Source organism: Vicia villosa, unplaced genomic scaffold (assembly GCF_029867415.1).
Source record: "Vicia villosa cultivar HV-30 ecotype Madison, WI unplaced genomic scaffold, Vvil1.0 ctg.003679F_1_1, whole genome shotgun sequence".
Classification (NCBI taxonomy): domain Eukaryota; kingdom Viridiplantae; phylum Streptophyta; class Magnoliopsida; order Fabales; family Fabaceae; genus Vicia; species Vicia villosa.
In genome coordinates this window covers 104,619-117,117 of record NW_026706267.1, presented here as the reverse complement: position 1 = coordinate 117,117, position 12,499 = coordinate 104,619, and the positions used below count along the sequence as shown (strand labels likewise).

The following is a 12,499-nucleotide window of genomic DNA, read 5'->3' as shown; positions in this document are numbered from 1 at the left end:
AAAGATAATCTTTTATAAATTTATATTTAAAAAAATAATAATTAATATTTTTATAAATATTTTCCTAATTCCTATACATTATAAAAAAAACATAATTAATCATATTAGTGATAAAATAATATTTAATCTATTTGAGTGATTGGAAAGGGACGGCAGTTCCAACTTGTAGAGTGAATGAACCAGTTATTTCTAACAATATTTGACCATACATTCAAATATTATTAAATTATTAATATTATTAACATATAAAGCCAATGAAAAATATATTTTTACTCTGTATTTGTGCATATAATTATTCATTGCGTAACTTTCAACGCACCGCCATCATGAATTGTTTTTCTAAAAAGTGATGGGGTGGCAGTGGCCTTCCCCGGTCATCCCCTCGCTCCGCCACTAAGTATAGTAATGTCTGTATAATTTGTGTTAGAGAATGACAAGTTTTCTGTAATTCACGTAAATAAGGTCTACTAACAAATCTTAATTGGTCATTTTTAATAAACAAAACTTAATTAAAAAGTGATTAAGGGTACCAAAGTAATTAAAACTTAAATATGTCAGAAATGTATAATATATCCTCGCATCCGTATGAGAAAATCATTAATATTTATCTAATTGGATAAATATATAATGAAATATAATACACAGTATTTTGTATACAATTTTACATGTTCCAATAAGTAGTCTTGTAACCCTTCTGATTTTGAAGTTGCAGCTTTTTTGTTTCATAGTCATCCTTTTGTGCTGATCAAGTGCACAATACTGATACGTTATCTATGCAAACTTTCGTTGTAGCATCTTGTCGACATTGAATCATTGATTATTCAAGGTGTCCAGCATCATATAGTTATCCTCATCTATTACATATGTTTTGGTAATCCTTTGGTTTTACCTCGTTGTCTCATTTTGACTCTTGGTTTCAAAAATATCATCATATTTTTTTAATGACTTTATAGATATTTGGATGAGTAGAAAACCTTTATCTTTTGTGTTTTTTGGGATTGTGTAGTGTGTAAGGCTAGTTTCTCATTTAATCAATGGTTGGTCATATTTAAACAATGTAATTTTGCAAGTTTCATTGTTAGAGAATAATATTTCAATTTAAATTAAAGAATACAAGTCAATTTTCCAATTTTCAACTTACTGAAAACTGAATACAAGTCAACTGACTTGATAGATTAATCAAACAACACTAAATTAAAAAAATTATAAGAGAATAATTTTTAAACAAATAGTACAAATTAGAGAATACAACTCAATTTTCAATTCTTCAAAACATAAAATATCTACAAATGTTATTATATCTACCAAAATTTGAGAATACAACTCAATTTTCAATTCTTTAAAACCTGTTATATCTACACATCATGCAAGACTACCAAGAGAAAACCAACATTACTCTCAACCAATGATGATCCTTGCTTTTAGCTATCAATATTAACTTTGACATTTAGATAGAATCATATTTTTTAATGCCTATTTTTGAAAGGAAAATGGTGTCTTTCTGGAAGTGGTTTTCCTTCTTAAAAAAAGCCTTCAGCATCACAAGCAAACTCTTCGGTTTAGAAACTCCAGCTGAATGACCTTCTCCTTTTATTGTAGCAAATCTTAGGATGTCTTGAAATATTTGGGTCCATTTTTCGGCCACCTTAATAATCAAATATCAAAATAAGTTAATTTTATAGGTAATGGAGTGATAATTAAAAGGTTTATAAGGAAAAAGAAGAAGAAAAATTGTTATGCCTAAAAATTCACAAACATCATATTTCTTACATTCAAATAGGACAGATATTTATCTGACCACCTTGAAACCAAGCTTGATAATCCAAAATATTTATCTGACCACCTTGAAACCAAGCTTGATAATCCATTTTTGAATCCCTACCAGCAATACATGTAAAGCTTTTAATGTTTTTCTTTTACTCATGTATGTATTTGTTGCATCTCGATTACATACATGAGCTTTATCTCCTGTTTGCTAAACAAAGAAAGAGAACCAACACAAGAATATAGCGTTAAAAACAAATTAAAAAAAATAGATTTAAAGAATTTAGGTGACAGTTTGGTTTGTGTAACTATTATCATCTATATTATGCCATCTTATTTTGTTAGTACATTAATTAAACAACTCAACGATAATTCTTTTAGTTTTAATTTTATTTTATTTAATAGTCTTACTTTAGGAGTTGTAGGATGTTATGAATCTAATCTATAAACAACACAAAAATATAAGAGATTGCAAATGTGAGTTGAAGTAAAATTACCTTTAATGAGCTGTAGGGGTTTTCGACCAGAGTCTTGTTAGTGGGTTTGAAAGATTCATGCTGATTAAATACTCCTACTCCAACAGCAGAGCATCCAAGTGCTGCAAAATTAAATAACCTTGATAAAATTTAAAGAAAAGTAATAATTGATTTGGACTTTCTTTTTTTATTATTAACAAAATATATCTTTGCACTAAACTAAACTTAGTAAATTAAAGACAATAACAATATTATAGAATACAAATTAAAAAAAAAATAGAAAGGCAGAGGTTAAGATAGAGGGCAGAAAGTACCAGTGAGAGTGAGAGGCCGCCAGTGGTGATGTTGTGCGGCGATGAAGGTGGAAGGACGTGACGGTCGTAAGGCGCAGAAACGGCGCCGGGGGAGGGATGCGGAAACGGCAGTGTGATACAAACGACGACTGGAAACGATATTTCTCATTCTTTTGTTTCTTACATTTTGAGGAATCTCTCTGTTCCCTCCTTCTCTTACTCTCTTACTCTGATTTTGTAGATTGGTATTTAAGCTAAAAAATTAGGGTTCAACTTGAGAATGAAGCCAAGAATGCAAGGACTAACAAAAGAAAAAGAAAAAGAAAAAGAAGATTCTTTTGTTAAAGAAGAACGTGCAAGTGTAATGATGGTACTTCCATCTTATCTTGAGACTAACTTTTATTAAAGAACAAGATTCTTTTATTAAAGAAGAAGTATCCAGAGTTGGGTCACATGCCATGCATCAATGCAATCACTTAGCCATAACAATCACGTAAAAGACAATTTTGTTTTAAAAACCTATTTACATTATTGAAATTCAAAATAATGTTTTAGGTAAGGTTTGAGAGAAACTCTCTCAAATCTTTTAATTTAAAATTAACACCTTTTTATTTTTAACTTCAAATATTAATTTATATTTTTTAATTAATATAAACAAAATCTGTCAAAAAAATTAATATAAACAAAAATTTATTAAATACAAATTTTAAAAACATTATGAAGTTAAATTTATATTTTTAAAAATTTAACTACATGTACTATTAAGATCAAAACGATGATATTTATGTAATTAAAGTTTTAAAAAATTAAGAACATGGAGATAAAATTATGAATGTTTTTGGGATAAATTTAGAAAAATGAAAAGGTGAAAAATAATTAAATGTATTATTTTTATATAATTAAAATTAATTAATACTAAATTATATTTAACGAAATGATAAAAAAATTGTTGAGATTTCATAACAATAATCACTAGTACAAAAAGAACAATATAATTTAAAAATTTACACCCGATATTCTAAAAACGGGTGTAAATTAGAAACGTGATGGCAATTTTGTAAATAAAGTTTCATTTTAAGATTAACATGTGACAAATTACACTCTATTTATTAAAAATCGGGTGTAAATTAAGAATATTATTATAATCAAATATCAATTACTCCCATTAAATTTAAAACGGGCGTAAATTTAAATTGCTTAAAAAATTATTTAATTTTATAACCCAACTCGCAAATGAACATATCCACAATCTTCAAACATTCGTTTCATTGACGCATCTAGACCTGCAAGAGAGTCTCCAACATACAACTTCACTTGCCTCACTATTCAGATCCCAGCAATGCAACATACAGTCCATCATCCATCTGCAGCACATCGACATAACTTTATCCTTCAAGCAGATTCAACAGCAACCACGGTGCATCAACAACAGAAGCACAACCTACAGATCCTCCAATCTTCAACGCAATCGCAAACACCGACGTGAGCTTCACCTCACGGTCCACATCATCATCATCATCGGCGAAAACGAAAACTGACACACACAACTGCAACGATTCCAGAACACAGGTGAGCTCAACGCAGCAACGTCATTGATCATTGTTATCTGATTCAATCTACAATAACAATTCAGGACGCTTCTATATAAGTTTATAATTCTTTTTTCTTGTAATTTCTCAACAATTTGTTTATGCTAATAGGTAAATTTGAACTTTCAAATGTGAGAGATGGATGCATGGAAAGTGTTTGTAAAAATGTCTGTTTGAACTTTGAAGGAGTTCTTCATATACACCTTCTGCAAGGAAAGGATCTCGGCCTGCTCAATGTCATTTTTCTTTATAATAATGGTAAATGATACTCTGACTTATACTTCAAATTCTTCCTTGAAAAGTTCAGATCACATTTCAATATTTTCCAACTCTATATTAGTTTCAGCTTGAGTGGGTGGGTGGAGTGAGGAAGTGCAAAATATAATGCTTAATATATATATATATATATATATATATATATATATATATATATATATATATATATATATATATATATATATATATATATATAAACACAGACCTATACATGTATCTATAGCTCAACATTGTTGATTTCTCATCTTTCTTTCCTATGGATGTGTTATTGTTGTTACTGTCTCTATTGGTTGCTTTCCTAAGCTTGAATGTAGTTGAGAGCCGAAAAACACCGGCTGAGGAGCACTATGTTGAGTACTGTGCTGTGAGCTGCAGAGCTTACAGTGTCTCAGTGACACAGTTTGGAGCGGTTGGCGATGGATAAACTTCGAACACACGAGCCTTTCAGACGACGGTAGATTATTTGAGTCAGTACTCGTCGAACGGAGGGTCTCAGCTTTATGTTCCACCAGGAAGATGGTTGACTGGTAGTTTCAATCTCACCAGACGTTTCACTTTGTTCCTACATAATTATGCTGTGATTCTTGCCTTTCAGGTTTGATTATTAGCTTAACTAGTCTTGCACATCTATGTGAATATGCAAATGTAATGTACTTGAAGTGCTTTGAATGTTGATGTTATGTTTGTGATGTGATGTGATTTGTTAGGATGAAAGTGAGTGGCCGGTGATCGAATGCTGGCAAGACTTCTCTTGTCAATTCAATTGTTGTGAGTTAATGCCACTACAGAAAAAAAACCTTTAATTCATTGTTATTTTGGTTGCTATGGTTTCATAGTTTGGGTATTGATTTTTGTCTTGTTGGTTTTGTTTGATAGACAGGAGGATACAGTGAGGACATGATTTCATCTGTCAGTATTTTTTTTCTTCTTAAATTGGAATTTGGAATATGTAAGGACTATGTGCCATGAGGAATACAAGACTATGTTGATGAATCCGACAGACCGACTCCCCGAGTCCTTTAATCCCAAATCTCCCGCTTGCGAGAGCAGAAATTCAAACTTGAAACCCTTTCCCGGCGACTCTCATCGGAGCTAGTCCCTATCCGAGTCCATGATTTGATAATTCGTAGCAACACGACGACTAAGGACTGGGTGATCGAAGTAGAATCAAGGGAATTGAGGATGTTACGACTATGCAGGAACTCATTCACGAATCGGAAATTTTACTCGCAAGGCTTCAGAGCCTCGGGGTTTTTGAATCTACTAAGGTTAGTCTCTAGCCGGGTCCGCAGGATTTTCTTCACACTGCAAATGTCGTCATCAACATCGTCGAGGCTGTTAACAAAGTCTCTGGTAAATTTGTTTGATACTATATATCTCTTTTCTACACAGCTTAGAAATAGAAGTGCTTGGATCCTTTTAATTCATGCTCAAATCTCAAATGTGGTTTACAAGGTACTTATATTTCATGATCCTTATCATTGACATGAAAATAAGTGCATACGTATAATCTGTTTTTATAATTAAATAGTGAATGTCATTATTCTGTTTTCAAACAAGATGTCGGTTGTTTTATAAGTTCTCTCAAATGCTTATGCAAGTCCTTATGTCATTTGGAAATAAGCTCCTTTCAAATACACACCTCATGTGGCATATCTGTGTTTTGAGATGCTGACAATCTTAATTAGATAGAAAAAATGAGCCTAAATCTAGACACATTATGAAGTCAATCAAGATGACTCATTTATGAAGTTTTCAGTGTAACTGAATTCAGGGAAGGTAAATCACACCTGAGATATCAGACATACACTTGAATTTATTTGTGAGTTGGAGGATCACTATTATCCTTAATAGGTCCATATTTTGTGTTTAATGGCGTCTTAGAAAATGCAAACAGGTCCATATTTTGTGCAACTCAACATTTATATTCAACTAAGTGTCATTAAAACATAAACTAAAGAAGTGATATAATCAGGCAATAATTGATAAATAACTCCTATGCATTATTTTGGCTAGGAATTTCCTTTGTGTTTCGTTTCTCTTATCTTTTTTGAATTTTTAGGGAAGAATTCAATGTCTTCTCACGGGAAGTAGCTAGATTTGGAAAAATGTGTAAAGACCCACAGTGGCATAACCTACATCGATATTTCTCAAGGTGAGTTTCCTTATACATTGCTTATTTATGACAACTAAGAAGACTATGCGGACTTATCATTATTCAATTCATAGATGATAAAACTAACAACCTTTTCATATTAAATCTCTGTCCAAAAACAAAATATCAGATTAGACATGGATGTCTTAGGCGACAAACAAAATCCGGTAGATGCCGAAAAGACAATGCAGGAGTTTGCCGGTCTAGTTAATTATACTGCGGTAAGCTTAATGACATTTCAAATAAATTTGTGCATCTTTTGTAATTCCTCAGTGAACTGATGGTTGAGCAAAGCCATTGTCATTCTTTTAGTTTCTTGCATGTCTACTGCGTAACTTGATTCCTAGGTCTTTCGTATTATCTACTTGCAGTTTCTGTGTACATGTCTGTTTATATGTTTTTGATAATATTTATCTTTCTTTTACTTTTGTTTTGCTTTGAGTTCTTTTCAGGTTTTGAATCAACTTCAGGTATTTACCTTTTATACATCATTTGTATTTAACTGGTTTTATGTGCTCCTAAAATTAAAAGTGTATTACATATATCTTATGCCAAGTCATGATTTCATACATTTCTGTTTCTTTCAGGAAAAAGATCTGCTTGAGGTTTGGCAGCTGTTATTGCCTATTATATATGGCTTCCTAGAAATTGTTATTTTGTACTAAACTCAACCGAGGCTGCAGGGAAAATAAAGAATAGTTCAGATGATTTTGCTCAGATTTTTTCATGTAGTCAGAAACGTGCAAAAGATCTTGCCAAGGCTGCAAGCCTGGCAATCCAGGTCATGTTTAAGTCTATTTTATATAGGAAGGGAAGAGGAAAATTTGAAAATTGTGTTAGTTTTCAGAAATATGGAGGCTCTTGTATATGTTATTGTGGCCTTCATGTTGTGTGGTTTTATATGCTTTTAAATATTTTATGCACGGTAGAGTTACCGACAAAATTGATGTATATGCTTTTGGTGTTGTACTCCTTGAGCTTCTATCCAATAGGAAACCCATTAACAACGAATCTCCAAAGGGCCAGGAGAGCCTTGTTATGTGGGTAAGTTGTTTTTTAATAGTCTTATGAGTTCAGCATCTAAGATAGTTACATCACTGTATGTATTTAAATAAAGCATGTGCTAATACTAGAACTCATCATTCCACTAGTACTGGATCCTAAGAGTTGGAAGTCAATATGACTAATGACCACATCCAATTTCAGGCAACATCAATCTTGAAAAGTGGGAAGATTTCCCAGTTGCTTGACCCAAGCCTTGGCAGTGAATACAACGATTGTCAGATCAAGAGAATGGTTTTAGCTGCTACTCTTTGTATTAGACGGGTTCCTAGATTGGGACCTCAAATCCGAGTTGTAAGTCCTTTTTCTATGCAAATTCATTCCCTTCCGTTTTGTCTCACACTGTGTCCTTTGGGTTATTATAATAATGCCTTTTTTACTTACTCTTCCGCCCTCAGCTTGTTATTGAGGCTGGAGTCGGTATTGCTGTTTTAGTGCGTTTCTTTGTTAATAAAAGAGAAATGGAATCTGAAATCATTGATAGACTTGGAAATGGATTCTGAGGTTGTTTTTCTGTTCTTATTTATTCCCCAACCCCATTTCATTGGTTCTGTCTGATTTTTATTAAAATAAGGTGTAATTAAAACGTAATTATGCTCAATTACACCCGATTTTTGTTAAAACACGGTGTAATTAAAAACGTAATTACGCCCAATTACACCCGATTTTTGTTAAAACAGGGTGTAATTAAAAACGTAATTACGGCCAATTACACCCGATTTTTGTTAAAAATAACGGGTGTAAATTCGTTAGACATTTCTCACCCTGTGGATATACACCCGATTTTTATTAAAATTAATGGGTGTAAATTTAATAAAAAACGGGTGTAAATTAACATTTTTGTACTAGTGAATGTTTTAACAATTTTTTTAATTTAATGCATCTTGTTGAGGCACAATGAATAAGATGAGCAAGATGAGAAGATAGAGAAAAATTGTAACTAACTTTTACTTAATTAAAAACTGTTACAACAAATGATTCAACATGCTACCAATTACAGAGCAAATATGCAATATATGTTAACTCACATTGAGTCAAACTAATTAAAGTCCAACACAATGTCCAAACAAACTAATCAGCTAACACACTTTAAATGTACGATTAGAATTTAACACCATCCTTTAAATTGATGAAATGTTCGGTCTTTACAGCTTTCCACAAAACACTTACAAGTTGCTTTTGGATGCTACAATACATAACTTCTTGCACTCCATTCCGAACTTGATTCCTCAAAAAATAAAATTTTGTGTCAATGTGCCTGCTTCTCCCATGCAATACTGGGTTCTTTACCAGGCTTATAACTGATTTGTTGTCAGCCATCAACTTCACAGGCTTCTTCACCTTGATCTTCAAATCTTGCAACAAATTCAACAGCCAAAAAGCTTGACATGCAGACAAAGCACCTGCAATGTATTCAACTTCACAAGTTGACAACACAACCACTGGTTTCTTCTTGGAGCACTAAGAAATGGGACTTACCACATATTTGAAAAAATATCCAGAAGTACTTGTTTTGTCAACTCTATCACTACCTTAGTCAGAGTTCGAGTAGAACATCAGTTCTGACTCACATCCAGCACCAGAAGGGAACAAAATTCCAAACTTCAGAGTCCCTTTAATATACCTCAAAATCTTAACTCAACTTGGTAATGTGACCACTTTAATTTGTTCATAAACCCACTCATCATTTTAACTGCGTAATAGATGTCAAGTCTGGTATTACACATATATCTTAACGAGCCAACCAACCATTTAAAAGTTGTAGCATCTACGTCATCACCCTCAATTATCAAAATCCAGCTTGTGATTCGTCTCAATAGGTGTGATTGTAGAATTGCAATTTGTTAACTAAAATATCTTCAGAAGTTTAAGTTCATACTTCGGGTGATGCAAAATGATACCCTTCACAAAGTACAAAATGTCTATCCTTAGAAAACATACCATTTTTCACAAATTACTCATCTCAAATTCATTCATCATCACCTTCTTGAACTTGACTATCTCATCAGAACAACTTCCAGTCAGCAATATATCATCAACATATAGACACACTATAGTCATATTGTCTCCAGAAGTATGTTGAACATAAACTCCATATTCCATCTAACATATCTAAAACCCATGCTTCTTGAAAAACAAATCAATCTTCAAATTCCAAGCTCTGAGATCTTACTTTAATCCGTACAGTGCTTTATGAAACTTGTACACAATCCATACTTGATTATTTTAAACAAATATAAGAGGTTGTGACACATAAACTCTTCTTGAAAATGACCGTTCAAAAATGCATATTTAACATCCATATGTATCATAGGCTAATTCCTAGTAGAAGCTATAATAATCACCAATTTGATTGTTTCATGTATAGTTACACGTGCAAACACCTCAAAGTAATCTAACCCAAGTTTCATAAGAAAACCTCTAGCTACTAACCTTGCTTTGTGTTTCAAAATTGATCCATCTGGATTCAACTTCACCTAAAACACCCATTTGACGCTGATCGCTTTCTTCTTCTTTGGAAGCTCAGTCAACTCCCAAGTCTTATTTCTTTCTATAGCCTCAAGTTCCTCTTTCATGGCCTTCAGCCAGACTTTCTTCTTGATTGGTGGTTCCTGGTCTACTAACATGCCACATTGAATGACTTCTCCTTCAGAGTCTATCTCACTATCACGTAACATGTCAAACTCTACAAACCTTATTGTCTCATTCTTTGTGATCTATGAACTTGTTCTGAATCTTCTACACAATCTGGAACTGTGTAGCTTCTAAACCCCCTTTAGCGACACCATCTTCAGAATTACTGTTAGAACAAGATTTGTTCTGATCAATATTCTTAGTTTTGATGATAACAATGTATATAAATTTTGTATGAGATAATGTGGTACTCTAATACTATGCAATTTTCATTTCAGGAATTATATAAAGAGTATGCACAAAATCAGCGCAACAAGCACTGACTCAGAAGGTTCAGCATGCAACATCAGAACATGGTCTGGAAAGACATCAGAAGATGGTCAAGCAGAATTAGAACATGGGTCTATGGAAGCATCAGAAGGACTTGAGATCAGAAGCAGAAGCACTGAAGTTCTCATGGTATCACGCTCAGAAGCACTTCAAGGTCAGAAGACAAGAAGATGCTCTGCACCAAGCTGTTTGACTCTGATGATATTCAAACGTTGTTCACACAAACATCAGATCAGAAGCAAGTACTAGCTGGCAGGCTACGCTGACTGACAAAAGGAACGTTGAAAGCTATGAAAGGCAATGTCAGTAGACACAACGAAAGCAAGGCTCGAGGTAGTTGACAAAAGAGTGAAACATTAAATGCAATGTTGTATGGAATACGCAAAGCATTAAATGCTCCCAACGGTCATCTTCTCAAACGCCTATATATATGAAGTTCTGATGAGAAGCAAGGTTACGAACTACGAATTACAAACTCTGAACCAACTTGCTGAAACGCTGTTCAATTCAAAAGCTCTCAAACTTCATCAACCTCACTACATTGCTGTTGTAATACTTTAGTGAGATTAAGCTTAAACTTAAGAGAAAATCACAGTTGTGATAATAGCTTTATAAGAAGCTTTGTAACTCTTAAAAGAATTTGTTTACATTAAGTTGTAAGAACTAGAGTGATCAGGTTGTTGATCAGTATACTCTAGAAAGTCTTAGAGGGTATCTAAGTAGATTGTTCCTAGAGTGATCAGGTTGTGATCAGTATACTCTAGAAGACTTAGAATTTGTCTAAGTGGAAAACCATTGTAATCTCGTGTGATTAGTGGATTAAATCCTCAAGTGAGGTAAATCACTCCAAGGGGGTGGACTGGAGTAGTTTAGTTAACAACGAACCAGGATAAAAATCATTGTGCAAATTGTTTTTATCTTACAAGTTTTAAAGCTACACTTATTCAAACCCCCTTTCTAAGTGTTTTTCTATCCTTCAATTACTACCTTCAAAAAAATGATCACCTCTAGAAGCATGATTACTTCTAGAAGTTTGACCATCAGAGTCTGTACCACCTTCAGAGTCGACTTTAGACTCTGATTCATCTTCAAAATCATCTTCTGAATCTAACTCGTCTTCAGAGTCTTCTTTTGACTCTGACTCATTTTTATATTCTCCTTCAGAATCAAAATATGTCAATCACATAGGTTCTTCATCAAACTCATAAGCCATCAATAGCACATGTTCCTCTTTAGAGTCTCATGTAGCAATATTTTCTTCTTATGACTTCCTTTCCTTGTTTGAACAACAATCCTTAGTAAAGTGGCCAAACCGATTACAATAGTAACACTGAACCATTCTCTTGTCAAGCTTTTCCTTTCCCTTCTGATGTTTTTTTCTCATCAGAGTAGGAGGCTTCTGAGTTCTGAGAGCCATCATTTCTTTTCTTGGCTTCTTACCAAGGCTTCCCCTGGCCCTTCTTGACAAAAGAAGCTTTCAAAGCCTGTTTCACCTTCTTCACTAATGCCTCACTACCATAGAACTGTACCAATATGTCCCACACAACCTTCGTCCTCCTCGAATCAGAGATCTTCTCAAACGCATTCGCATCCATACACTGATGGCTGTAGAACAAAATTTTCTGATCCTTCTTCTTCATTTCTAGTTGCACATTTCTTTGCATTTCTGTTGCATTCGCGGCAAGAAGCATGTAACCGTCTTTGATGAGATCAAACACATCTTGAGCGCCAAACAACATAAGCATCTGAATCATCTAATAATTCAAATTCTTTCATCACACACCGAAAATTTATATTCAAACCACCATTTCCATCGTTTATCTTCGATATTGAGCAAGAAATCACTCAGATCTCACCAAACATTCATGTTTCCAGGTCTCTCAAAATTAAGAAAAACAACTCCAATACGATCCAGGTCAT

The 12,499-nt window shown here is 33.3% G+C and overlaps 2 protein-coding genes across 3 annotated transcripts; one reads left to right on the top strand and one right to left on the bottom strand.

The window, feature by feature from the left end:
- Nucleotides 1–1,194: 1,194 nt before the first annotated feature.
- LOC131641339 (uncharacterized) lies at nt 1,195–2,900 on the bottom strand. 2 transcript variants are annotated; one of them, XR_009295493.1, is made up of 4 exons: nt 2,555–2,900; nt 2,262–2,362; nt 1,771–1,975; nt 1,195–1,645 (listed from the first exon to the last, which is right to left on the bottom strand). XR_009295493.1 is itself a non-coding variant. In XM_058911645.1 (3 exons), exons 1-3 carry the CDS (start codon nt 2,700–2,702, stop codon nt 1,832–1,834), a joined length of 393 nt encoding a protein of 130 aa, XP_058767628.1. In that variant the 5' UTR covers nt 2,703–2,896; the 3' UTR covers nt 1,661–1,831. The 2 variants fall into 2 exon arrangements, 1 of the variants encoding a protein (XP_058767628.1); XM_058911645.1 differs by lacking the exon at nt 1,195–1,645 and having other exon boundaries at nt 1,661–1,975; nt 2,555–2,896.
- Nucleotides 2,901–7,140: 4,240 nt separating this feature from the next.
- Nucleotides 7,141–8,173, top strand: LOC131641340 (protein kinase STUNTED-like). Its single transcript, XM_058911646.1, has 2 exons — nt 7,141–7,597; nt 7,760–8,173. Exons 1-2 carry the CDS (start codon nt 7,421–7,423, stop codon nt 8,048–8,050), a joined length of 468 nt encoding a protein of 155 aa, XP_058767629.1. The 5' UTR covers nt 7,141–7,420; the 3' UTR covers nt 8,051–8,173.
- The last annotated feature ends 4,326 nt before the right edge of the window (nt 8,174–12,499 follow it).

Excerpts from the sequence above, each read along its gene's own strand:
- LOC131641339 (XM_058911645.1), bottom strand. The coding sequence starts at position 2,702 with ATGAGAAATATCGTTTCCAGTCGTCGTTTGTATCACACTGCCGTTTCC. Across the intron at positions 2,363-2,554 it reads GCGGCCTCTCACTCTCACTG|CACTTGGATGCTCTGCTGTT; the intron begins GTACTTTCTGCC and ends TTAATTTTGCAG. Across the intron at positions 1,976-2,261 it reads ACCCCTACAGCTCATTAAAG|CAAACAGGAGATAAAGCTCA; the intron begins GTAATTTTACTT and ends TTCTTTGTTTAG.
- LOC131641340 (XM_058911646.1), top strand. The coding sequence starts at position 7,421 with ATGTTATTGTGGCCTTCATGTTGTGTGGTTTTATATGCTTTTAAATAT. Across the intron at positions 7,598-7,759 it reads AGGAGAGCCTTGTTATGTGG|GCAACATCAATCTTGAAAAG; the intron begins GTAAGTTGTTTT and ends ATCCAATTTCAG.